The sequence below is a fragment of the Patagioenas fasciata genome, chromosome 1, assembly GCF_037038585.1.
Source record: "Patagioenas fasciata isolate bPatFas1 chromosome 1, bPatFas1.hap1, whole genome shotgun sequence".
NCBI lineage: Eukaryota > Metazoa > Chordata > Aves > Columbiformes > Columbidae > Patagioenas > Patagioenas fasciata.
Window position 1 is genome coordinate 173,979,424 of NC_092520.1, and position 27,153 is coordinate 174,006,576.

The following is a 27,153-nucleotide window of genomic DNA, read 5'->3' on the forward strand; positions in this document are numbered from 1 at the left end:
TGTTACATGTTCCTGATAATACAGCATGATCTTGATCCAGTACAGAACCTGATAAAGTAGAAGTCATCATTATATTGCCATTCCCATAGGTTATCAAGAGTTTAGGTCTGCTCTTGGAGTTCAGAGTTGCTGCCATAAATTAGAGCGCAATTACACTACAGAGCACTGACTGTTCTCATCAGAAGCTACCAATCTAATAAGAGGAAATCCACAGACAAGGATAAGAAAAGTTGTAATTGGAATTGCATCACACTACCAGTAGCTGGGGTGGTTGCCCCATCTTCCCATTGACCTGTGTTGCCACATACCAGAAGATGAAACTAAATATGCAATGTATCATAAACGGCTAGCTCATTTAAGAAAGTCTTATTCCTTTTAACTCTTTCCCAACACATACATACTTTGAAGTCAATGTTATTTATCCATCTAACTTATATGCTACTAACTTGTATCCTCTTAACTGCTGATTTTGTACTCTTTCTCTAAAGGACTTTGTTTCCAGAGTGACAGGACAGATTTTTCTTTTCAGTCTCTGTTCTAGGCTCAGCAAGACACAGCTCTGTCAAATGATGAACGTAAGCTATCGGTGATGTGCAAACATCTGTTCTGGTTTTCCTTAGGAAGGTAAATGTCTTGAGTGTGTAATAATTTATGTATTGGTCACATACATCAGTTTCCTTAAATTCTTTTTATTAAACATTCTACGGATCTACACTGTGTGATGGGATGAAGTTAGTGCACGCTTGACCCTGTAAATCCATATGGCAGTGGAATACTGTGCAGATATATCCTGGACGAGTACAGCTCCATTCTCTGGGATATGGCACTTGCAATGATGTGGTCTTCTGTCTTGGGTAAGTTTGTGCAGATCCAGCAAAATATACTTGCATTTCCAGTTCTGACACTGACTTGTGCTGGATCAGCAGATTGTCTCACCTCCCCTTCCTTTGTTCTACATACATAAACTTCCAAAAACTTATCAAAATGTGATGCTAAAATCCAATACAAGAACAGCTTTTAAACTGCTTTTATTAATTTGACTGAATCTTGGTGGCAGGTTGGACACTAGAAGTATCAGGAAAATCCGGAATGTGCAGTTCCCACAAACCCACAAACATAAACTCCAGTGAAAACTAAAGAAAGACAGTTCCCTACCAAAATAAAGATAAAAATTACGACTTTTCATTTCACTATTTGGGGGTCTTTAATCTACACGACTGTCGTTTGCTTTCTTGAGATTGTCTATTGAGACCTGACAAGAGCATTAAATGAATACATGATCTTTCACCTCTGCAGGTGGTCAGCTTATGTATTTCACCTTCTCTCATCATGGGTGGCCTCTCTAGGGCACATTAAGGTTCAGATGTTGCTGACTCCATAAAAAAGAAGCAAATATTCTTCAAGTTCCTTGCTCTTAAAGGAATCATCTCCCATTTATTCATCTCATGATAAGTTTTTGTAGCTTTAGCAGGGGAACATTTAATTGATCTCAATTCTGCGTGCCATTTATCTTGAGATGTTGTCAGATGCATCATCAAAGGTAAAAGAGGCAGAACATGGTGAAGCATCATTACTGAAAAAACATGATCTTACCCAGACATTACAGAAATTGAAGCATGTGACTGTTGCTTGTGCAAAGGTCACTTCCTAACCTCTGGCTTTGGTTATATCACTGTTTTTTCTTTCTCTCCTTTTTTTTCTCCTTCCCCTCCATGCCATCCTTTTCTTAGACCTCACTTTCCACTCCCTGAATTTTTATTTAAACACTCACTACATTCTCCGATGCTTAACTTTCTGTTTAGTCACAGGTGCATGACTTCCCTTTTGCTGCTATCAGTGTAATTCAATTCCCTCTCTCCCACCAATTCTGTGTGGGAATAAACATGATCATTAATCATTTTACAGGTGACAGCCTCCAAGATAATGCCACTAGCTAAAAGAATGATGATAGCAAGAATGGCAGCAGTTTTCCAGCATTATTAATAGAGTAGTAGAGTCTTGTCTTTAATTTATGAAGTGCCATCTTGGCACTTCAAATGAGGAAAAGATTATAACCCCTCTACCTACTTTGGTCTGCATCTTAATAATAATTTCTACAGCAGACAAGCTAAAAATATTTAGCTTAATTTGATGCTAACGAGAATACAAGATTAAATTACATGTGTCTTCCTACACAACCGACTCCAGTGACCATTAGATATGAATGGAGACTCCTACTGCTCTGAACGGGTTTTAGACCATTCCTGTATGCAGAGAGCCCACACCGATTGTCATTATGCCAAACTCTAGCATTTTGCCCCCTACTTATGTTACTCACACACAACGCACAGGCCAGGAGACAACTTAATTTTTATGCTGTGTTCAATCCACCTGTTGAACTGAGCAATTTATAGTTAGCAGCCCTTCTGATGGCAAAGTCCATGGTTTTGATTGACAGCTACTTGTGAGCAGACTGGAAAATCAACAGCTATTGGGCTATCATATTTTATATACACCTCAATATATAAGCAGGCAAGGCTGGACACCACCACACTTTTCTATAATACTACTGTAGACCTCACCTATGAGAGAATGATCTGACAGGCAGAGTCACAGCTCTGCTTGCTGAGAACATGCCACAAGAATTCCATTTGAGTCAAGCGGAAGCAGCTAAGAAGGATTCTTGCTGTTAAATGTAACCTACAGTTTTGCTTTACGTACAACATATCTTCAGTTTTGTAATTGGAAGCCAGATCTTTATGTACAGTTACAATAAATTGTTACATCATAGAATCATAGAATCATAGAACAGTTTGGGCTGGAAGGGACCTTCAAAGCTCATCTAGTCCAACCCCCCTGCGATGAGCAGGGACATCTTCAACTAGATCAGGTTGCTCAGAGCCCTGTCCAGCCTGGCCTTGAATGTTTACAGGGATGGGGCATCTGCCACCTCTCTGGGCAATCTGTGCCAATACTTTACCACCCTGATTGTAAAAAATTTCTTCCTCACGTGCAGCCTAAATCTCCCCTCCTTTAGTTTAAAACTGTTACCCCTTGTCCTATTTTAACAGGCTCTGCTAAAAAGTCTGTCCCCATCTTTCTTACAGGCCCCTTTTAAGTACTGAAAGGCCCCAATAAGGTGTCCCTGGAACCTTCTCTTCTCCAGGCTGAACAACCCCAGCTCTCTCAGCTTGTCCTCATAGGAGAGGTGCTCCAGCTCTCTGATCACTTTCTCATGTTCTCACAGAATCACAGAATCATTTTGGTTGAAAGAGACCCTCGAGCTCACCAAGTACAACCATTAACCCAGCACTGTCACTAAACCATGTCCCTAAGAACCTCATCTAAACATCTCCAGGGATGGTGACTCTACCACTTCCATGGGCAGTCTGTTCCAATGCCTGACAACCCTTTCTGCGAAGAAATTTTTCCCAACATCCAACCTCAACCTCCTCCGGCACAACTTGAGGCCATTTCCTATCATACTATTGCTTGTTGCTTGGGAGAAGAGACCAAATGCCCCTTGCTACAACCTCCTTTCAGGTAGTTGTAGAACGCAATAATAGAATCATAGATGTTCCCATGTTCTCATGTTGCAGGTGAGTTGAAGCTCAGTGAAGCTAACCCTTACAGAACACAGTATCTTTTATCTCTTTGGAAGCAACAAAATCACACGTTGAGGGGGAGAGGAGAAGAATGTACAGGCAGTGCTTAGGGGACTTGCCTCCAAAGCATAGTTAAGGTTAAAAGATGTCTCTCACCTGAGCTCCCCCTGACCCACACAGAGCTGACAGCAGAGGAGCACTGAGCACTCCCTGCTCCACATGATCAAAAAACTTTTGGTCAAGAAAATCCCCCATGTGGTGCAGATAGATGCTGGAATCCCACTGGTGCCACGCAAAATGCTGTCTGCAAATAAAAAGTAGCTGATTTGGCTGCTATTACTTTTTATCTCAGCTTACACTGCCCTTGTGCTCACAGCTAACGCACTGGCACTGCATGGCTGTTGGCTCTCACGTTCACCCACCATGTAAGAATTCAGGAAACCAGTGGGAAATGGGAGAAACCAGTGCACACTTGAGGGCTTTCCTCCATTTGAGTCAACATTTTCGCTATATTCAGTATGCTCATTCATAGAACAGCACAATCTTGTGAAAGAATCTATATAAAAAAAAGGAAGAAAGCAATGTAGTAGTAAAATTCTATTTTCAGTTACATTAAAAAATGTTGTCTAATTGCACTGTCTGCTTTCTTGCATTTCTGTCAAAGATATAATACCTCCATCAGCAGCGACTTCTGCTCTTCTTGTTTCTTCTCCTTTACTCAGTTTCCTATGGCATCCATATACTAAACAAAACTCAAACCAAAATCTTTATTTTTCCTAGCTTACTGTACAGAGACAGAATAATCTGTGGCAGTACTAAAAATTACTGTGAGGTCTTTACAACAAATATTATTTTCTTTCCATTTGAAATTAAGTACTTCTGATGCACTGTTTAAGGTCCGAAAGGGAAATTGCACCTTAAAACAACCCTGTCAATCTAGATGTTTTTTCTTGATTTTGCAGGGTTTTGATAGAGAAGGCTACAGCTTTCTGCCCTGCAGAACACTCTTTTTCTGTTAGATAGTAGAAAATATTAGACAAATTATAAGAGGGCAGATATCTTTGTTATATTGATTAGTCTATATATAGAATCTTGCCAATATAGAAAAATACTTGAAATTAAAATCTCTGAAAAGGTAAATAATTTCAGAATTATTTATGGAAAATTAATTTTCTCCTGACAAAAATACCTTACTAAATAGAGAGGAGCTATAAAAGTAGACCAAATCACTAGCACACATTCCTTATCACTTTGACAGACTAAGTCAAAATTAATTTCTTGTAGAGAAATCCACTATGGGTGAGTGGATTATTTGCCTTCATTTTCTATGCCCTGTGGCATGAAAGCACATTCATTAGAAAGGGACATCATCACAGTGGTGTTCTTCTCCCATGGTTCCTGGTTGCAGAGTAACCTCTCAAGTCCAGCTACAAGCTGGGTGGATCATTCTAGGGTTAAGCCATAATGAAGTGACTGGTAGAAGGGGAATGTGAAAGCCGTGCTCTGAAGAAACAGCACACAGTTCTTCACTGCTGGACTGAGTTACAGATGATTGCAATATGGCGGGATATATTTATTAATACAAAAAAAAAAAAGCCTGTATCTTTCTGATGGAGTGCAAAACATTTTTCTTCTCAAGGATGAAATGGTAGCAATACAAATACCTCATTAGCCCTGTCCATGGACAGGTATTTTTTTGCCAGCTGAGTTGCCAGCAATCGTGTAATGTATTGCTCCTCTGCACTGGAATTTCTGATGGTGCAATTCAGGTAGTATAAAAAATTAAATCTGGGGAATTCCACCATATGGTGCTCCCCTATAACAAGGAGAGATCTGTTTTATTCACAGCAAACCGCAATGTCAGAGGTGCTACAGGAAGAAAGGTGGTATCTGTGCTTGAAAATTATCTAGAGTTTGCTAGAGAGATCAGCTACTGTATGCAGTTAAAATGTACGCAACCCACATACGTAACATTTTATATTATGTTCTCCATGTCCATAATTATAGAAATATAGATGGAGTGGCTATGTTTACCAGAAAAGTATAAACATCTGTGGGGTTCCCTCCCCATAGGGCTGTCACAGGAGAGTGATCAATCCATTGAGATCACCAAGGAGAAGCTCTGGATCACCCTGCAGACTGGGTGGGGTTGCTGCTGTGAGCATGAGACTCATTACGGGATGTCAGGGAAGGGCATTTTGGGATCAAACAAGACTTACTATGGGATGTTTAGACAAAGGGGGAAAAAGGGAAAGAGAGAGATCAGGGTGGTTTGGGGAAGCACCAGTATGGAAAACAGGACAAGGGGATAAAAGGGGCTGGTGATGTGCAAACAGGCTGCTCATCGGTACATTTCTCTGGCCGTGCCTTGCACCTGATCAAGCATGGTCACTCTTCATCTTGTAGTCGCTACTACTACCAGTGACTACAATGACTACAACCTTAAACTCCACTTCTGACTGCTTTCCTGGGTGAGAGGACTCTTTGTTCTGTGCGCGAGTGTGTGTGTGCAGATGTTTCAGTGCCAGCAGCTGGAATTAGACCACAAGTCCCAGGGTTCCGCGTGTCCGGGGCGCCGGCAACTGGGGAGACTGACTGAGGGGCTGACCCCCCGTCCCGCTGTCGCTACAGTGTCCGCCGCCGGCCGCAGCGGAGGCGGAACCCCGGGGGGCGGCGCCCTTCGCCAGCCGGCGCCTGTTTGCCGCCGCGCTCGGGTCTGCGCCGCCGCCTTCCGCCGTCCCGCGGTTACCCTGGCAACGGCGCCGTCGGCGAAGTGAGAAGCCCGGGCCCGGCGGCAGGATGGTGAGAGGCGGCGGGACGGGGGCGCGGGGCGGGTGCGGTGCTTCCCCCCACTTCGGGCGGGGGAGCCCCTCCGGGGCCCCGCTCTGATCCGGCTCCGCTCTCTGCCCAGATGCTCTCCCGGGCCAAGCCGGCCGTGGGGGGTACCCCGCCGCCGGGAGACAGGCGGAAGAAGAAAGGGAAGAAAGTGCCGCAGCTGGAAGAGCTCCTGGCCCTGAGGGACTTCACCGGCGCGATCGCCTTGCTGGAGGTAACGGCCGCCGCCGGGGCTGAGCCCCCGGCCCGGGGGCACCGCCGGCATGCCGGGGGTCCCGCTCTGCTCCCCTCGGGAGGACGGTACCGGCATTGCCAGGCCTGTGCCTAAAAGGGCTGCGGGCCGAGAGCGACTCTTCCCCGCCTTGTGTCCCCCTCGCCTCCACCCGCACCCCTTAGGCCCTGTTCTGGCTGCTTTTCTCCTCCCTTCCCAGGACTGGGTTTGGCATGTAAGGACGCCTGGTGCTTCTCCGTGCCAACCGTGTCCTGGGTGCATCCAGCACAGCATTGCCAGCCGGGCAGGGAGGTGATTGTCCCGCTCTGCTCTGCACTGGTGTGGCCTCACCTGGAGCACTGGGTGCAGTTCTGGGCGCCACAGGATAAAAAGGCGATAAAGCTACTGGAGAGTGTCCAGAGGAGGGCTATGAAGTTGGTGAAAGGTTTGGAGGTGAAGCGGTATGAAGAGTGGCTAAAGTCACTTGGTTTGTTCAGCCTGGAGAGGAGGAAACTGAGCGGAGACCTCATGGCACCTACAGCTTCCTCAGAAAGGGAGGAGGAGGGGCAGGCGTGAAACACTTCTCTTTGGTGACCAGTGACAGAACCCAAGGGAATGTCAGGAAGATGTGCCAGAGGAGGTTTAGGCTGGACATTAGGAAAAGGTTCTTCACCCAGAGGGTGGTGGAGCACCGGAACAGGCTCCCCAGGAAGGTATCACGGCCCCAAGCCTGACAGTGGACAACAGCCTCACGCACATGGTGTGAACTGTGGGGTTGTCATATGCAGGAACAGGAGTTGGACTCACTCTTCCTTGTAGGTTCCTTCCAACTCAGGACATTCTATGATACTCTCAGAAATGTGAGACCAGCTCCACTCAGGTAGCATCTACAGCTGTCAAACCATCTGTGATATAAGATGGCTTTGTATTACTTTATCTCTGAGGCTTTATAAACTGTGTGGCAGCTGACAAAATCCTTACATACTTTTTTCTCTCCAAAGTTTAAAAGGCATGTGGGTGAGCAGGAGGAGGATACTGACCTTTGGATCGGGTACTCTGCCTTTCATTTGGGTGACTACAAGAGAGCACTGGAGGTAAGGTGGGGAAATCCTGCTCCCTGAGGCTGTAAATGGGGATGTTGTGATAAAACAATGACAAGAGGAGGAATATGTTCTGTAATAGGGAACAGTTCTGCCAGCCAGCTAAGGTACAAATGTACGGTAATAAGGCAGATGCTGTGCAAAGCAGTTTGAATTGGAAAAAAAAATACTCCCCTATGAAAATAGACCTTTTTCTAATGTTATCTACTAGCTGATTTGATACTTGCCTCAGTAGCCTAATTTGCCCTTTGAAATGTCATAGTTCATGTCCTAAATGTTCTATTCCCTTTTTGCTGCTACCTTTAAAGAGTTTTACTTTTCAGGTTTATTTATGTCTTTGTCTTCATTGTGTTGCTTATCTGTAATATGCATTCCTTAAAAATTCTTTCTTCAAAGGTTGATGTCTCTGGCCATTTAATGTATGTTATTGTTCTTCTTTATGTTTGCTTGTATTAGGTAATTCAAGAAATGAGACATTCTTACTCTCCAAAAGCTGACTCTTCAAAAGTCACTAAAAGACCTTGATTATTCAGATATGCATACATTTTAAATATTTGCGCTATACAGTGCTGTTGAATCTCTTTGAGTGTATGAGTCCATATGCAATTCTCTCTCGTGTCCATTTATGTCTCTAATGAAACTCAATTTGTTGCCAGTGTTCCTGGGATCCCTTTATCTTCTTATTTGTGCTAGCATGTTTCTCTGTAGAAATCTTAACAATTTTTTGTCGTCTGCCTTGCTGTGTACCTCTGAGGGCTGGAATCAGTGCACACACCAGAACAGGGAGTGTTGTGGAGTGATGTGGTGATACCCACAAGGCTGCCAATAAGCTAATGAAGATTTGAAAACAACTTGGTCTGCCTGAGTATCATTCACCTCATTGCTGTATTCCCACAGATGTGAATTGCTGGGTCCATGCATTGCTGTATTGCACCATTTAAGTCTTACTGGTTTCGCTCAATGTCAGCTGAGACAGATCCCCATCACACTTCACTGTGAAGCATAGCGGTGAAGTATAGCTGGTTTCACAGACTTTTAACTGGCTTTCCCTTGAAGAAATATTAAGAACAGATGACAATTTAAAGTATTAACAAAAGAAAATAGCCATAGAAAAATAGATTATAACCAATTATGGTATTTTCTCTCTTCGATAAAATTAGGTGTTTAACTATGGCAGTACATGGTCACATGCACAAGAGTTGTACATGAGGTGGAAATAGAATTTCTAAAGCTTCTGAGTAAGTTCACAAGGCACTTTCCCTCTTTAAAAAAATGAAGAGGAAACATCCAGTAGAGATATTAGAAATGCTCGGTGAATCAAATTGACAGTATACACAATATGTAGTATAGGACATAGTGCTAACTTAATATTCATGTTTAGAGTTGTGGAATTTAAAGATTATGAATGTAACAATCAGTTGCTGTACTTAATATCTGGATGTTAGGTGTTAACAGGGAGTGAAAGTTTAAAAAAAGAAAAACGTTTGTATATAATTGAAAAATAGCTGGCAACTTGGTTGAAATAAATTCTGCTATTTGGAGTACGCTGGAGTAGATTTTAAATGTTCCCTTCAACGAAAAAGTAACAGCTTTTTTTTTTTTTTAAGAGATTAGGTTTTGTTTGCGGTGTTTCGTTCACCACTAGGTGATGCTGTTGATTCAGGCTCTTAAAAACTGCAATGTGGTTGTCTCGTTCTCGTTTTTCTGCCCAAGTAGGGACAGTGTAAGGCTTGTACGCGTGATTTGTGGTTGGTTTGGTTGTGTGTGTTTTAAATGAGATATCACTGGCCTTATCTTGTCAGATTTAAGCCTGACTTTTGGCACAGTGATGAGTCCTGATAACCTTGTCATTTTGTGATGCCATGTGTGAAATGAGCCTGTGCATCTCAATCTGGTTTCTTTCAGGACAGAACACCGTAGCTGTAATTCCCAATCTTGCAGTAGTCAAGGAAAAGAGTGCTGACTGTGGAGGCTGAATTGCCTTTCAGTTATCAGCTTCAAGGCTGAAGTGTGATGCTGTATGTTCTCTGATGTGTTACAGAGGCATTGTTGCTGTATTCTCAAGGACAACTTCCTTGATTATATATACCGTCTAGATCTTGGAGCACTCTTTGAGGAGTACCAAGAGCCCTGTAAATAAAATATTATAGATGGAAGATTCTGCAGAATTCTCCAGAGTGACATTACACACAATCTAAATCATTCACACTCCTAAGTGCCTGTAAGTGGCAACGCATAGTCTGTGTCAGCATATTCCATATGCCTGATGAGCGTCCTCAGAAATTATGCTGCTCAATAATCCTTTTATTTATAATGATACTTTCATAGTAAGCCAGGCGTACTGGTTGCATGGCAACTTCTGGAGAGGCTTGGGATGAGGTTGCCATCATCCACTACTGGGAGAAGCAGGGAAAAAATGAAAATGATATGGACCTCCAGCTCCAAGAATATATTCAGAGATAATGATAACAAAATATCTGGTACATTCACGTAAGAGAATACACATTCTCCTATCATAGGCACACCAACAGTCAGGTAATTCTCTAGGTTGAGCACTGACTCGTCACTAGGGTCACACTTTCCTCTCCTTAAGAGGTAGATCCTTTTCTGAAAGGATATGCCACTAACATTGGTCTGATGGGATCATTCCTACTGCTGTAGACCAGTTTAAAGATGGTACTGCACTGGACTTGACTCTTCCAGCAGTCATGGTGGCAGTCCCTCCCTAGAAACTGTCTAGAGTCCTTCACTGACAAATTGATATTTACTAACACTGAGTGGCCAGTATCTTCCTGGCATCATATGGCAACCAGAACCCCCCTAGTGGATGGCAGCATCTAATTAGTTTTCTGGAGTCTTCCACACCTATTGCTCTTAGTGGGGAAAAACCCACCTGTCTTTCTGCCATGAGGTGTTCGTAGCACTAATCTTAAACCATTTCTGAAAAATTTCCCAGTGGCACCCGAAGATCAGGATCAGAGCATCAGTCCAGTCATTCTGTTTCTCATCTGCCTGATCTACACATTGAAGCAGCTGGGGCTTGAGAAAGGGAGTGTTATAAGACATATTTGAGGTATTGACAACTGAGGAGAGGAATTGGCAAAGCCAGGGGCACTGCTAGGTTAGGTTCAAGATCAGGTTTTGCATTTTCTCTCTGTGCCCTCTGACTGGATTTAGGCACACGGGATGCTGGCGTGGTATATCTGCCTCACACAGTGATGCCATTTTGATCTGTCAGCTACACACGTGAGAGCAAAGCATGATCCCTGGGTCAGAGCCTTCAATGCATTGTTTCTGTCAAAATCTCATTAAATACTGCCAATGATTCTGACAGTCTCTCCTGTCTGAAGCCTCCCTCCTAGGTGAGAATCAGGAGCTGTTCCACCTCTTCATAGACAGGACCTCCTGCCTACTCTGACTTTGCTCAGGATAATTTCAGTCAAATAGTAAATCATGAAGGGAACAGGTCTATACTAGAGTTCTGGTTCATCCACGAGGACTATCTGGTCTTGCTTGAGTACTTTTGCTGGCAGTGTACACAGGTACCCTCAAGTTACTGACAGCTGAAACTAGAAAGTAAAAGGCAGAATTTTGGCTCAGAGAAGTTCTATAGGCTTCTCTGGCATGACGGTAGCCAGGTCTCCACATCTCCTTTGAGCACTTGTGGGGCAGCCCTGTAGGTTGGCCTGTTTTTTAGCTCTTCAGGATCTGTGTGGGCTTGGAGAATCCAGACAAGTAATAAGGGCACTGAGCAGAATCCTGCTGGCCTCAGCATTGTCAGTAGGTGTCCGTAATTGTAGGCAATCAACCCAGCAGCCTGCTTCTGAGGAAAAGTGTATGTGTCTCGTGATGGGGGTGAGAGGTGGAGGAGGAAATAGCAAGAAGTTGTTATGCTTCTGGTTGGCAAAAATATGCCCCAGGTTGGCAGTTGGGAAAGCTTTTTGGAGTATTTAGTTTAGTTTTTTTGATTTTGTTTTTTTGGAGAGGAGGGGGAAAGCTCTTGTGAAGTAGTCTTTGAGAGACTGGGATGTTGAATGCCTTTTAGTGAAGAAAGGAGCAACAGCACATAGTCTGGGCTCATGGCCCAGAACTACAGGGTGAGAAGCACTTATAGTCCTGATTTTTATTTACTGTGTTTCCATAGATTCACATTGGTACTGCTAGAGCACTCTTTATTTATTGCTTGCTTTGAATGGCCAAGCCAGAACATGACTTGTGTTTATGCACTTTGTCTTTTCTAATTAATCTGCCTGAAGCCACAGCTGAAAGAGACATTTGGGTGCATTTAATCTGAACAGATTTTGAAAGGTTCCAGATGGTCCCAATAAAGAGCAGTGGCCTGTCTCTTGGAGATCTGTGACTGGCCTCTGTAGGAAAGGTTGGCCTCTATTTAAATGTTTTTTTCTTTCTTTCTTTCTTTTTTTAAATTTTATTATTTATTTATTTTAAGTCTTCTTGAAGGAGAGCTAGTCCGTGAACTACTAGCAAGACTGAGATGGCTTTTAAGGGCCTACCTTACCAATACCTTCTCTGTTTCGGAATGCAGTTTGCTTTCACTTGGCAACAGAAAAAAATTATTTGTGCTTGCAAACTGTAAACTTTATTGTTGTCAGTATGTTTCTGATCTTGGGATTCACTGCCCTTTGGGCATGGTCTGTTTTATTTAGTGCCATATATGTATCTGTGCCTTTCCCCTAGAGATAAGAAGTCTTCCACCTGTAGTGGCACAGTCAAGTAAACTCTCCCAAAGCAGCAGGAAATTCCAATTCATATGCTTGGAGAAAGAGTACAGAGTTGGCAAGGGGTTGTGTTGCTGTCAGGAATGAGAACCTTCTGGTGACAGGGAGTATGTGGATGGTGTTCCTTCAGCACGTCTGGTGAGAACCCTGTGTGACCCTGCCCACTTTGCCTTATGCTGTCTGTTGGATGTGGCTGGATGGAGAGCAGGAGCACAAGCAAGAGGCACATTCACTGGGATGGTCCTTCCTAGTAATTTAACAGAAACCCAAAAGAGGAAAAAAAATAGCATTGAGAGGTCTGCCTGCCTCTGGTTTCAGTACCTATTTTGATACAAAGATGTTTATTTTCAGAAGTATTACTGTTTGGCAGCGGCAGAGTTTTTCTCAATTAAAAAAGCAGATTGAAAGACTGATCTGTAAAGTTTTTACTGTTTCTCAAATAACAAGAAATGAAGCGGTTTATGTGATAGTATTAAGGGATATGTAATAAATGTGGATGTGTAAGAAATAACAGAACAAGGTATCTAGTGGTTTTCTCTAGCTGTTGGCTGTAAGTTCTAAAATGGGAAATCGTGAAGTTAGGCACAGTTTAGTAATATTTACTGCAATTATCTTTATCTATTAGGAAGTCTTGAATTGCCTATTTTGTAATAGTTTCATTGTAAGAACTGCTATGAACTTGAGAATAAGTAATTTGATCTCAGTAATTTAATGATACATTGTAAAATGGTAGAAGAAAGAGTGGTATTTAATATAAGTCTGTGTTTTTATCCGTTTTTAAAAAGCCAACCCTCTCATCTGTTACAGGAATATGAGGCCTTAACCAAACAACCAGCTTGCAATCCAGATGTTTGGGTGAACCTTGCCTGTACATACTTCTTTCTAGGGATGTATACACAAGCTGAACAGGCAGCCTTGAAAGGTGAGATGTGTGTCTCTGATGGAAAGGGCTACTTGTTGATTTAGCATTTAAAGTGATTTACAGAGAAAGTATTCAATGCTTTTTTTGCATAGGAATAAACAATAATTTTGAGCAAAGATTTTTGTTTGGGGTTTTTGTTTGTTTGCATTTAACAGCAAAGTTATGATGCAATCTGCTTCCTAAAAATACCTTGGGCAGGTGGAACATCTGGAAGATAATTTCTCCTAGTAATTTTTAAATACAAAACCCCAGCATATGCTGGCCAGCAACGAAAAGTTTCTTTTTCTTTTGACTGATTCCATGTCTCTGAGCCAGTGCAGATGAAGTGAGTTAGGCCAGTGAAATTATTAAAAAATGAGCTTCTGAGAGCATTCAGCATTCTCCCTTATCTGAAGGAGAGCTCTGTTCACGTAGTTTGAGGGACTTAGTGGGTGATCTTGTTGCCTTATGTCAGATATTAGGTGTCTGATTCTTGAGCACCACTGCAGTCACATTGTTACAGTTCTACTTTAATCTGAACATACATGGGTTCATTTAAAGAAGAGGAATGGAAATTAGATTCCAAGACAATTTTTAGTTAGGCAGTTTAATTTTGTTACCCGTCACTTTCTATTTATCTTAGTGATTTATATTGTTTCTCATAACCATCGTATCTCAGTGATATCCAAGTAGAATGAATAGTAGTGATGTTCTTGGTTAACTTCTGACTCTTACCTTTTTAGGATAAAACTCTTATTGAAGTATGGGTTTTCTCTTTTCGTTCTTTCTTTAGTCTTCTAGTCTTGGGCTGAAAACAGGGTAGGGGGAAATAATCGTATACTTTCTGCTACTGTGGGGGAGTGCCTTCAAAATGGACAGTTTTGTAATATTTTTTAGAAAAAGTTAGATTCTCGTATCCCTTAAAAGTCCTCCAAAAGATCATGCTGAGCTCAAATCCCATAACTGCAAATGTTTTGTTTCCAACTGTAAAAAGTTTCACGCAGAGCTTTGTGATCTTTATTGTTCAAGAGGTGCATACATGTATATTCACAGATAATAGTTTAATCTTTAATGTAACACAAATTTGAGCTTTGGAGATTATGGCCTACAACATGAACTAGAATCTACAAACAATTGGGCAACAGAGCCTGAGGTGTCACTTTGACCTAAACCAGATCCTCTTTTAGGTCGTTGTTGTTGGTTTTTTTTTTAAACGTATTAGGATTGCATCAATGATGGCTGTTCACAATATATTACTGACAGCTGAGGCCATAACATCTCGTGATCTCTTCCATGGTTTTGCAAAGATCCTGAAGAAGCAAAATATTTCATTGGACAGAGACACAAAAGGTGGAGTCTCTAAAAGAACACCTTTTATCCGGTACTGCTGGGAATACTGCTGAAAAAAAGGATAGATTGTGTTAGGCTGCTTATCATTGCTGCTTATCATTGCTATTTTGGGACTATTTTGCCTCAATTCTTGCATACTGCTTGCTGTTTATTGCCACAGTTACGCTAAGCCCCTGGAAGTGTTAAAACAAATGAGGGAAAAACAATTTATTTGCAGCTATAATTCTAAATTTCTATGATGATGGTATCTCTGTGTGAAAGGAAACATAGATGTCATCTGGCTTTTGGGAATCGATTTTCCACACAAAGATGTCAATATCATATAGAAATTCTTCCTTGCTGTGTACTGTTGCTTAAGAAAATTATTGTTAACTGTCTGAGGAAAAATATGCAGGATACTTAAAAATTAAGAAATTAGCATTAAAAGCCATCAGGTAATTGTTGCATTTTTTACAAGATATATAGTCCACAATCTCTCGTGGAGCAAGGTTTTATGTTTATTTTATAATAGATGTGAAGTATTCTCTTAGCTTGTTGTTACTAAATTAAAACTTCATGGTACATTCTCTCAGGAAATAATAAATCTGTATATCGGAAGTCATATAAACCAGAATTACTGCAAGTATAACCTAAGAAGTAGAGCAAAAAGGCAGTAAAGAAAAATCCTTCTTTGAAAGTTTTTCATTATAGTTGTACTTTATCTCCTCTAGGCTTTCTTCCAAGTTCCTTTCAGATATTTCTGGCTTCTCCTTTTTCCCTGCTCTCCCATTACATTACAGTTACTAATGTTCCTGGATGTTCCTGGATCTGAGGTGAAGGGAGCATTACTTCAAGTCAGCTACTGTTGTTTCACAGTCATTCCATAGTGAAGCTGCCAAGTGATGCTTTGTATACTCTTTTTGCATCTGTGGTCTCATACACTGGCTAAACATATGTTTTCCATGCTATGTGCTAGCCTACGTAGTCTTGGGAGAACAAGGCTGAAGGTCTTCGTCTTGTTTTAATAAACAGTAATAAATTCCTGGGTTTTAATCATAAAAACAAATAATCTTATATTGCATTCCCAGTTCTTGTGCCTTGCAGAGGACAAGGATCAGAAACTCAGCCTGGCACACTTGCACAGTGATCCCAGTAACTGATCCTCGTGTTTAGAAGCCTGCATAGGGCTCTCAGAAGCCATTGGCTAGGAAAACACAAGTGCTAGCTGTGTTCTTTTAACCCACAAAATGTGCACGTAAGTGAGGCTGCAATTAATTATGTTATGAAAAACAGTCTTTTTAGGACAAATGGAATTTTACAATTAAACTTAAGATTCATGCACAGACAGGGTTGTTTTGCTGAACCTGTCATTAAAGTTCTTTTTTTTCCTCCCTTCTAATTTTTGATGTGCAAAGCTTTGTGATTCTTCACAACTCCGTGTGCGTCAGATCTGCATGTGGTTTAACTGAACAGAGATCCTTCTCCTTTCACAGCCTACACTGCAAGGAGCAATATTGTACAAAAGCAGAACAGAGATGGGTTAGTAAGAACAAAGACATTTTCCAAGCCAGTTTTCTTTCCTCATTCATGCACTAATGTTTGCCGGGTGTCTGATAGTTGTCACCAGTGAAAATGTGTGGTTACAAGTGGGCATGGAAAAGTTGCTGGATTTTCTTTTTCTTCAGACTGCTTGTTCACCTACATGCAAAGTTATCTGCTCTCTGCTTGCACTGTATTTCTTGAGAACAATGTTTCATTTTCATTACATTTTAGCTGTGATTTTGAACTAGGGGATTTTGATATATGGAACTTTGAAAGTGCACAAGTGAAAGTATAAATTTGTACACATTTAAAATTTTAAAACTACTAACCTTATTTTCTTTGTTTGCTTTTTAAAGCATAGTGGAAGCTACAGAATGGGGATAATTGATAGTTTTTTGCTTTGATGATCTTTAATTTACTGTGCCTAGGCATGACTGAAATGAAACCTGTATATATTGCAGGTAACTGAACATAGTTGAACTGGTTTTTAAGTATTTGGGGAATGGGAAAATTTCAGTGAATGTCCTCTGTAAATTTAATTCAAGAAAATTCTGAACAGTTGAGCTATTCAAGTGTGTGTAAGTGTGAACCTCACTGTTGGACCATGGTTTTTCCAAACATTTTTCCATATCCTTGCATTTTCCCTCCACCAGTGAGACTGTGGTTTTACAGCATAGAGAGGTTCATTCAGCTACTGTCTTCAGGTGAGCAGGGCATTGTTTCTCAGGGACCGGAGAATAAGGTTTCCTTTGGTCATATTTTCTCTGCTGTCTGGCTGGAGCCATCTCAGCACGGTTCCATTCCTGCCAGCTCCCACCTCTGTATGTTTAAGATGTGTTCTACATCTGTTAATGTGTGAAGTGCTGCTATAGTGTACACAGATGTTTGCTAGATGGGATTTGTTAATGCTGGACACATGACCAGCATTGCTTTGCACTCTCATGAGGGGGCACAAATGCCAAATTGTCCGTGACTGCATTTCATCATCTTCTTACTGCTTGTGGCAGCAACATGGAACCCACCAAGAGTCTGAGCTGCCATTTCTAGTGAGCTTAACATCTTCTTTAGTAATTAGTGAAGATATCTGTCCTCACTCTTACTGTAGCTGTTTATTATACTTTAACAAATACTTCACTAGGTGCTCGTTCAGCATCAGCACATAAAAATACATAGAATACTTTTAAGATCAATGTCAACTATGACTTTAGTGCCTAGAACAGGAGCACTGATCACAATAAAAATTCTCGTTTAGGAATATTGGTGTGTTTCCTAGCTGGAAAGAGATACATCCTATCCAGATACCTCAGTGATGTCTGTAGCACAAGGCAAATACTAGACCTGAAGCAGGGTCCAGTTTGTTGCCATGCAACGTTGTCATCATGTTTGTTATGATCCCTAGATTGCTCAGTACTGATTTGAAAAAAAAAAAAAAAAAAAAAAGAGTACAGCCATCTTCTTGAAAAAGTATGACAGGAAAATAAGGTTGTGCTTCCTTGTGGCATTAATAGATCAGTGACAATACAGTTCAGTAGTAGCAGATGGTCATAAAAGAACAAACCTTTTGTCCCTTAAAAATCATTTGCTCTGATCAGGCAGTTGTATCATCACTTCCTGCCCCAGTGACTGACAACAGCTTTATCCAATATTTGTAACCAAATTATTTCTGGAAGCTAATCTGACTTTGTTCATATGTTTCCTTGTCTTCCTCAAAAAATGCTTTTGGCATTGGGAGAAAATAAACTGCTGATATTGAATGTTTCCATGGTTCTACTTACTATAATGACAGGACTATATATTTTGTTGTTGTTTTGCCCTTCTCCTTCTCTGCCTGGCATTAAGTAAAAGTGTCTTATTTTAAAGAATGTCAAATGCGTAGTATCATATCTTATGAAGCAGGGCATTTTTTTTCTTCCTTCATATATCCATGCACACCATCAAAACTCAGGTTTCATCTTTCACCTGGTTTTAGGTGTAAAATAATGTGAACTAACCCTCCAGCTTTTGCCAAGAAGTAAATAATAATTTTTATGTCAGATCAGATGCCAGGTTTGCGAGGGCAGCATTGCAGTCATTTGTTGACCAGGGAAACAATAATTCCTTGGTTTAGATTCTTGAGGGAGCATTGCTTGTAAGTCACAATTTTCACAGCAAAATTAATGCTAAAACCCACTCAAAAAAAAAAAAAAACAACAAACTCAAATAGGAACACTGGTGTCTTTATCCATAGTACCAGGATTATACAGTATGTTATTTTCAATGTAAATTCCACAATCTGTCCTGCTTGTATTTTTGGAGTCTTTGATGACCAAGTGTTTTGAATTGTGAAGGGTGGTTGTGGCTGGTTTCACACAAAAGCACATGTGGGGTCCATGTGCAGCCCTTCTAAACTTCGATATTAAAACCTATCAATTAATGCTGGGGCACATGTGGAGTAACCACAGTATCATTGCTGACAAGAAATGTTCTTATTTTGAAGAACATGCATTTAAATTAAGGTACTCTGACTTTCTAACTCAATGGATGAAATAATTTCTAGAATATACTATCATGTTAGTTATACTATTACTGCTGCTTATACAGTATTGATTGTAGATCAGAAAAACTTTCTGCTCTTTAATAATTAGGCGAATGAGAATTCCTACACATATCCTAGATTGAAGACCATTTAGCTTCTTAACAGCTTAGTGCTCTGTCAGTAATACCTCGCAGGGTGTGGTTTTGTGAGAACTCTCTCATACTGCCTTTGCCTTTTGGAATTTCTCTCTTCTAGCAGTTCTTTAAGCATACGATTCTCTTTTTCCTCTTTGTCCTCTTTTTGTAGGAACATGGTTAAATAACACAGCTTGGGAAGGAGAAAAGGGGAGAAATAATTGCTGTGCCTATCAGAAGTAGGTTGACAGCCTTATATTGCCAACCTGATGAGCATGGTCTGGGATTTGGCATTGTTTACTATGTTACAAAGTTTTACTATGTGGAGAAAGAGTAAGATGTCTGGAAATGTCTTCCTAAATTGCTTTGAAAAAAACATCTAACATATTACTAGAAAATTCCATCTTGGAGAGGGGGAGGGAAGAGGTTTTGGTGGTTTGAACCTTCTTTCATGGTTTAGGATGTCAGAAGAATTATAGCCTTGTGTTACAGGCCATTGCTTTGCTAACTCTGCACTTTCGTGGCCTCATAAACACAGTAAGTAATTTGACTTTTTGTAAAGATTCCATGTACGTCCTTGTACATCCTTTCTGTGGAACATAGGTTGCCAGCTGGTTAGTCTGAGCAAGAATGAGGGTGCTCATTAACTGAGTAGGCTAAAGCAAATACAGGAAACAAGGGGAGGCTTTTTGGAAGACTGCTTGCAAAAGAAATAAATAGCTCTGTTGGATGAGGACCTTTGTCACTCTTGGTGAAGAACAAGGCTCTCTCTAGTGACTTAAAGCTCTACAATTAACAATTTGTGTCATATGAAGTGAGTTAAATGGAATTCCTAATCCTGCCAGAGCGAGAAATTTCCTGAGCGTTAGTGGCTCAAGAAAGGAGATGTCTCCCTTAGATCTCTCACTGTGTCCTAGTTTGGATCTTATCTGTTCTGACTGCAGGATTCTTTCATGTGCCTTTTGTTCCTAAGGATGGAAGAAGCATTAGACCTAAGTATAGTATAATGTGCATACATAACAAGATGGTAGCTGCAACGGGTTTTCCAAAACACTGGAAGTTGACAAGATTCAGAGAATTATGAATCACAACTTACTTTGAATATGATATACTGTAAAAGGAGCCTTGATCATGAGTTTGCCTATTGCTGCTTTTTGCCTTTTTTTTTTTTTTTAAAAAAAAAAGGTGCTGTGCTTTGTGTCTCTTGTGCAAAAAAAAGAGAAAACTATCTAGAAGGCCATGCAGGAAATTGATAGTGCAATTCTTAAAAGTTTTAAGGCTTATGGAAAGCAGAGGACAATGAAAAGTTATTTCCAACAGGGATTTCAAAAGAAATGGGAAGGGAATGAAGGGAGGAAGCAGGAAGGCCTTTCAACCACTCTAAAGTTGGTAAAACCTGCCCCAGGACATGACCTGCAAAGACCTGTACTTGGGCTAATTAATGAAAGAATATAAGCGCATGTCTGTCTATTGAGAAAGTGATTTAAAAATAAAAAGAAACACCCCGAGTTGATCTTTGCAGCGATACTTACTCAACTTTCCTTGCAGCACCTAAGAGTCGTCTCCAGAACCGTTTACTCTTTCACCTGGCACATAAGGTATGATGTTTTTCTTCACTCATGTTTTGTCTGTTTTCTTTAAAATTGGGTAATATGTAATTCTTGCTGGCAATCTGGCAGAATAATTAAAATGTCTGCAGTGGCAGGAGAACAAACGTTTTCCACAACCACCCTACTTTATTCAAATGTGGAGTAGAAAGGAAGTGTGAAAACATGATCTCAGAATAGATGCCCTCAGTGTGTATCTAATGAAAGTTTTACCAACTCACTTCACATGAGTCATACAACAGGAACCTGATGGTATTTTTGATCATGAGGAACCTGGGACTCTGAATAGTCAGAAATTTAAAGCCACTGGTTTCTTTCAAGTGTACCAAATTTCCCTGACTTGCAGCCTATGTGCTATTAGTGATCTTCCCAAGTCATTCAGTATCCAAGCAGCAATATCATTTATAGCATGAAATTTAATTTAACTTCAACAAAAATTAAATGCTTATTTCACTTGCCGCACATAGCTATGTTCCCTTGAATTTGGTTTTGTACCATCCTGTATTATACTTAACAAGTACTGTGCTGCTGAAGAGACTGAGTTTTGGGTGAAAGTATAAATCCTGAATGTTAACTTTGATGTCAGATTCTTTTTACTTAAATCTCTTAGTTTAAGAGAGAAAATTTAAAGCATTTTATGTAGTGGCACTAGCACTTCCAGAGAAGTTTAATAATTCCTAGCTCATGTAATTAGTCTTTGGAAATGATGATGTTTATGAAACTATGAAGTCCACTGCCATTCTGTTAAGCAACATCTCTTGCCTTTGTATTGGAGTATCATTTTGTGACAGGCTCAAAGAGGGAGGAAATGGATTTGACAAAAACTGTGCAGATAAATGAAAAACAAATACGTAAGATAGAATTTTTGTGTAAGAAAAATTCATAATTACTGTTGAATCAGCAGAACCAACAAAGGGAAGCACTGGAATAAGTTATTTGAGTAGACTGATTAGGTGAATAGTCTCAATGTTAGTATAGTAATACAAATAGGACAGATGTGTTTAACTCTGCTCCTTATTTTTATCCTTGTGTGTGTTATATGCTATACAGCAGTGATTTTAAAAATAAACCTTTTAGTTAAAGAAACTGGAATTTTAAGGGCTTGATGAAAGAAAATTTGTTAGTGCTGTAAAGAAGTCTTGTGAAAATTGGTGCTGTTGTGTTGGTAAGTCTTGCATTTTTCTGCTGTTCATGAGAAATAAGATTTAGATCTACAGACAGGAAAATTTCTGCTGGCTCAATCAATAACAGTCAAATCTTGTGTTGCAAAATTCTGATTGTGAAATAATTAATTCAACTCTTCCTCTCTTATCCACCAAGGCACATGACCTGTAATTATGTCTAAATCACACCTTAAAAGGAAATGTGTACTTAGTTTTAGCCTCACATTTATCTAGTTTCACCTAATCTGCCTCTTTAATGTTTGGCTTTCAAATTAACTTTAAAGTAGCAGAATTTTTCCAGTTGTTTAATATGAGTCATTTATTTTTTGCCAGCAAGGACAAAATCAATCCAGCTAATTAACAAAGCTTTTTTTTCTCACTGAAGTCTTCTGAGAACGTGTCATACTTTTTTTTAGTTCAGTGATGAGAAGAAACTGATGAGCTCTCACCAGAACCTGCAAGACATTACAGAAGACCAGCTTAGCTTGGCATCTATCCACTACATGCGGGCGCACTACCAAGAAGCTATTGATATCTACAAGCGCATTCTTCTTGAAAATCGGTGGGGATCTCTACCCTAAACCTTATTTCAACATCTCTGATACTGTTGGTGTTTGAATTCCATTTATCTGCCTGGTTTCTGAAAGTAGGAATTTTCCCCAATTACTGTGTCCCTTTCCCACCACAAAATGTGCACAAGTTGCAGCCCCCTCAATTTTGTTCATTGTAAATCATTACTGAAAAAATGCATGTTTAAAAAGAAGTCTGCTCTCTGGTGCTTTCTTTTCGTGATATTTTCATGTAATTCATTCTGAGATTTTTTTTTTTCTTATTTATTCTGAAACTATAAGATCCATTAAAATATATTCAAAGTTTTATGTACATAATAAATATCTTTGCACATATTGCAAAAAAAATCCTATGTTGCCATGCCAAATAGAGTGCTCGTGTTCTGTGCATTTCCTTGTTGTGAAGTTGCCACCATTTCCCAGATTTGGAAGCCAGCGGTTTTGTAGGTAATTCTCTAAAGCCGCAGTAGCTACCATTGAAAAAACTAATGTGGATTGGGATCTGTGCAACCTTACCTAACAAACTAGAGCTCTAAGGATACTAATAAGCATTTCTCAGCAACTCAGTTTTTTATGTGCTTGTAAAAGGTGTATAGACATGTGACGGCTTTATCACTGATTTTAATGTTCTGTAGTATAACTATCTGGTGGGATTTAAATGTTCTCTTTAATCCTCTTTCCTGTAGGGAATACCTGGCTCTGAATGTATATGTGGCCCTGTGCTATTACAAGCTGGATTACTACGATGTATCACAGGAAGTTCTAGATGTTTATCTTCAGCAAGTTCCTGACAGCACCATTGCTCTTAACCTTAAGGCTTGCAACCATTTCCGACTTTACAATGGGAAGGCAGCTGAGGTATCTGTTGGACAGCCCTTCAGTTCACCTTTATTTTAGTTAAAGATTCCATACAGGTTTCTTTTCCTTGTTATCTGTCTAAATCAGTAATGATGATTATGGCTTTTATCTTGTCATTGTGTCCTTCTCTTAGGAATGTCACCTACTTTAGCTTCCATGCTATTAAACCATCTGTTCATGTCTGCACAGTGGTCTCACAGTTTCCCCAAACCACTTTTGACCTTGTGTCTATATGTATTATCCAATTGCTAAAATCATCCCATGGAAGTGGGAAGGCAAAAATCTTCCAGTGACCCAAGACTGCTGGAGATGTCTTTCTGTCAGCTTTGGGGCTCATATGCCCGTTTGTGCTTGTGTGGTTTTTTGATTTTGTGTTAAAATTTTGGAATGTATGTAATTCCAGGCAGAGCTCAAGAACTTGATGGACAGTGCTTCATCATCTTTGGAGTTTGGCAAGGAGCTCATTAAGCACAATCTGGTGAGTAATGTATTTCTTGGATTTTATATGAACTACACTCACTTGTAGAGCTTATCTTGATGATTCATAAAATGGAATATTTGGGGAACTGCAGAGCCAGTTTAATCTCTGTTGCCATATAAGTACCATTCCTACCTGTATAATCAATATACGATTAAGTGTATTATTTTTTCTGGATTTTTTCCCAGTGAGTTTGAGACTGTGTGAAGAAAATAATGATGTTGTTACTTTTACCGTCAAAGGCATATTAAAATAATTTATGTCCCGTAAGAATACCTTTGCAAGATATTTTGTGGACTCCAGTCAACAAGGACACTGTAGAAATGAGTCAGAATGCATGGCCTGGAACTCTTATTTGGTACAACAACAGTGTAAATGGAATTAAGATAACTCAGAAAAATGGTCTTCATCCGAAAAGTACTTAATAAAGAGTTCATAAGAAAAAATATGCTGATAAAAGCCAAAATACTTTTGTGTTCTACAGTAACAGAGTCACTAATCACTTGTTAATTTTCTCTGCAAGTGGGATTAGTACTTTGCTGAACAACCAGTAACAGTAGATTGCTCTCATTTAATAATGAGCAGTTGCTTCCTTTGTTGTCTATCAGGAGTGGTCACAAGCAGCTAACACTTGTTTTTCCCCAGTAGTTAAAACTGCTTTCAAACTGGGCTTTTGTAAGTTAACATTCTTTATTTGAATCTTGGTCTTTTTGCCAGTGGTTTATTGAATGCCAGATTCTGTTGAAGGAACTGTCCTGTGAAACTGAAGTATAAAGAATTGACCCCTCCTGATCATTTTAGGATCTTGTGGCATTCTAAATAAATATAGAGTTGTTAGTCTATTTTTTTTCATATAAGCAAATTGCAAATCTGTATGCGTTCCCCTCACTCTTGTCTCAGACCGTATTATTCTTCAAAATCTTTGATATACAAAGTATCACTGCTTTGAACTGCTAAAAGTTAATCTTTATGAATGGATTAAATACTTTATATTCTTCAGAACAGAGCTTGTCACATGTCATAATTCTATAGTTATATTAAAGCAGGGATTATGCTAATGCTAGTACCACTGACCTTTTCCCACTGTTAATAAAGGAATTTAAGGATTAACTTCCTTGAATTAAGAGCTCATAGACAAGACTTTGATACACAGTTATCAATATGTTGCTTTTCTCTGCAGGTGGTGTTCCGAGGGGGAGAAGGGGCTTTGCAGGTCCTACCTCCTCTGGTTGATGTTATTCCTGAGGCAAGACTGAATCTTGTGATTTACTATCTCCGACAAGGTAAATACACCTTCCTCTGGCTCTTTTATAGATTCAGGGATGACATTTATTTATCTGATCTCAACTATTCCATGAAATACTTTTTTTCTTTGCAGTAAAATGTAATTTATTTGATGTTCTGTTCCTATGGAAAATAGTGATGTTAGAGTTCCCATGGCTTGCAGAGAAGGGCTTTAATTGTGTGCAGTCAAATAAATCTACTTCAGCAGAGGACAGGAGGTTCCTTGCTTAGAGTCATAGCATCATAGAATGGTTTGGGTTGAAAGGGACCTTAAAGATCATCTAGTTCCAACCCCTCTGCCATGGGCAGGGACACCTTCCACCAGATCAGGTTGCTCGGAGCCCCATCCAGCCTGGCCTTAAACATTTACAGGGATGAGGCATCCACAACTTCTATGGCAACCTGTTCCAGTGCCTCAGCACCCTCATAGTGAAGAATTTCTTCCTTGTATCTAATCTAAGTCTACCGTCTTTCAGTTTAAAGCCATTACTCCTTGTCCTATCACCTTGTAAAAAGTCCCTCCTCCAGCTTTATTGTAGATCCCCTTTAGGTACTGGAAGGCTGCTATATGATCTCTCTGGAGCCTTCTCCTCTCTCTTCTTCTGACTGAACAACCCCAACTCTCTCAGACTGTCCTCATAGGAGAGGTACTCAGCCCTCTGATCATCTTCATGGCCTCCTCTGGATTTGCACCAACAGGTCCACGTCCTGCTTATGCTGGGGACCCCAGAGCTGAACACAGTTCTCCAGGTGGGGTCTCGCAAGAGTGGAACAGAGGGGGAGAATCACCTCCCTTGACCTGCTGGCCACATTTCTTTTGATGCAGCCCAGGACACGGTTGGCTTTCTGGGCTGTGAGCGCACATCGCTGGCTCATGTTGAGCTTTTCATCAACCAACACCCCCAAGTCCTCCTCAGGGCTGCTCTCAATACATTCTCTGCCCAGCCTGTGTTTGAGTTTGGGATTGCCCTGACCCATATGCAGGACCTTGCACTTTACAGGAGGTGGTGGTGTTTATATGTTTATAGAGAGAGGACCTGTCCTCTGAATATATGAGAATGGTAGGCATGTGTCCTGTGAAGGCAAGGATGACTTATTTCCATGAATATGGTGCAAACAGAATATTGGTATTATTAACAATTCTCTTGCCCAATAATATCACTAATACTAGTATATGTTTTAAATTGAGTTCTATTTACACAGAAGCAAAGCACATCATCTGCATAACTTAAAAATCCGTTTTGTTTACTCATTTGTTATCAACCTTGCAGTAATTTTCATTAGTTAGGTTCATTTCTTCACTGTGTTATACATATGACTTGCATACTGCCAATGAAGGCCAAGGGGAATTAGGATTAAAACCTCTTTCCTGGTTAGGCCAAGTTTCCATTTGAAAGTCTTGCTAGTGTAGCAGCATCAGTTAAGAATGTGAGTAATCATTGCTTCTAATGACTATAGCTGCCTCTCCAAAACTTACAAGGTCTCTGATAAAGGTAGGATTGTGTTAAGACATGCTCTGAGCTGGAGTGATGGAAGCACAAACATGCATCTTATTTTTTTTCATGTGTTTAAAGCAGTGACTTTTAGCAGGGTTTCGGGCCAGGTATCCAGTTGTAATCTGCTTCGTTGAGATTTGCTAGAGCTGTTGGAGCCTGAAGAGCGTAGTTCTGTGTTGATGACCTACACTGATGAAAATAAGGGCTGCTTTTCTTTGTTGGTGAGCTGAGCTAGCAAAAAGTAACACAAAATCTATTTCTATAGGAAAAAAAAAAAGGGATGACTTTTGGCTAGTCCAGTACCTTGTGCTAGCTTACTGCATGACTGTTGAAGGGAATAGATAGGAAAGCAGAGAGGTTGAATGTGAGCCTGGCAGTTCTAATGGATATTTCCATAAGTCACCCTGGAATGCTGTCCCCACAGTGTATGTATGGTATGTACTAACAAAAAAAACCACCAAACAAACAAAAAAACCAAACAAAAACACAAAAATAAACAGAAACAAACAAAAACAAAACAAACTTTTATTTGATAAGGCTTGTTCTTAAAGGCAGCTGGTATTATGCAGTATTAACAAAATTTTCCAGTACAAATGGCATCTGTACCAGATGAGACCATAGTGCAAACATCTTTTTTGATTTAGGTAAAGTTTAGGATCTTTTCAGCTTACTTGTTTCTTGGATGGGAAGGAAGTTGTTTTTTGAATTCAAACTTCACATTTAAACTTCTGTACTAGTAATGTGTTTTGCTTGTTAGAATTAGGATCAGGTAAGAGCTGCTGGACAGATTTTGATACACTGATAAGGA

At 40.2% G+C, this 27,153-nt stretch overlaps 1 protein-coding gene across 2 annotated transcripts in view; it reads left to right on the forward strand.

Moving 5' to 3' along the window:
- The first annotated feature begins 6,279 nt into the window (after nt 1–6,279).
- The window catches only part of IFT56 (intraflagellar transport 56), a 46,889-nt gene continuing 26,015 nt past the window's right edge, over nt 6,280–27,153 (forward strand). For both annotated transcript variants that reach the window (XM_065841795.2, XM_065841805.2), the window contains exons 1-9: nt 6,280–6,386; nt 6,496–6,633; nt 7,632–7,724; nt 13,277–13,391; nt 20,439–20,488; nt 22,077–22,222; nt 22,916–23,087; nt 23,491–23,565; nt 24,746–24,848. In XM_065841795.2, the coding sequence (XP_065697867.1) occupies nt 6,384–6,386; nt 6,496–6,633; nt 7,632–7,724; nt 13,277–13,391; nt 20,439–20,488; nt 22,077–22,222; nt 22,916–23,087; nt 23,491–23,565; nt 24,746–24,848 (895 nt within the window). In that variant the 5' untranslated portion in view covers nt 6,280–6,383. The remainder of the gene's footprint in view (nt 6,387–6,495; nt 6,634–7,631; nt 7,725–13,276; nt 13,392–20,438; nt 20,489–22,076; nt 22,223–22,915; nt 23,088–23,490; nt 23,566–24,745; nt 24,849–27,153) is intronic.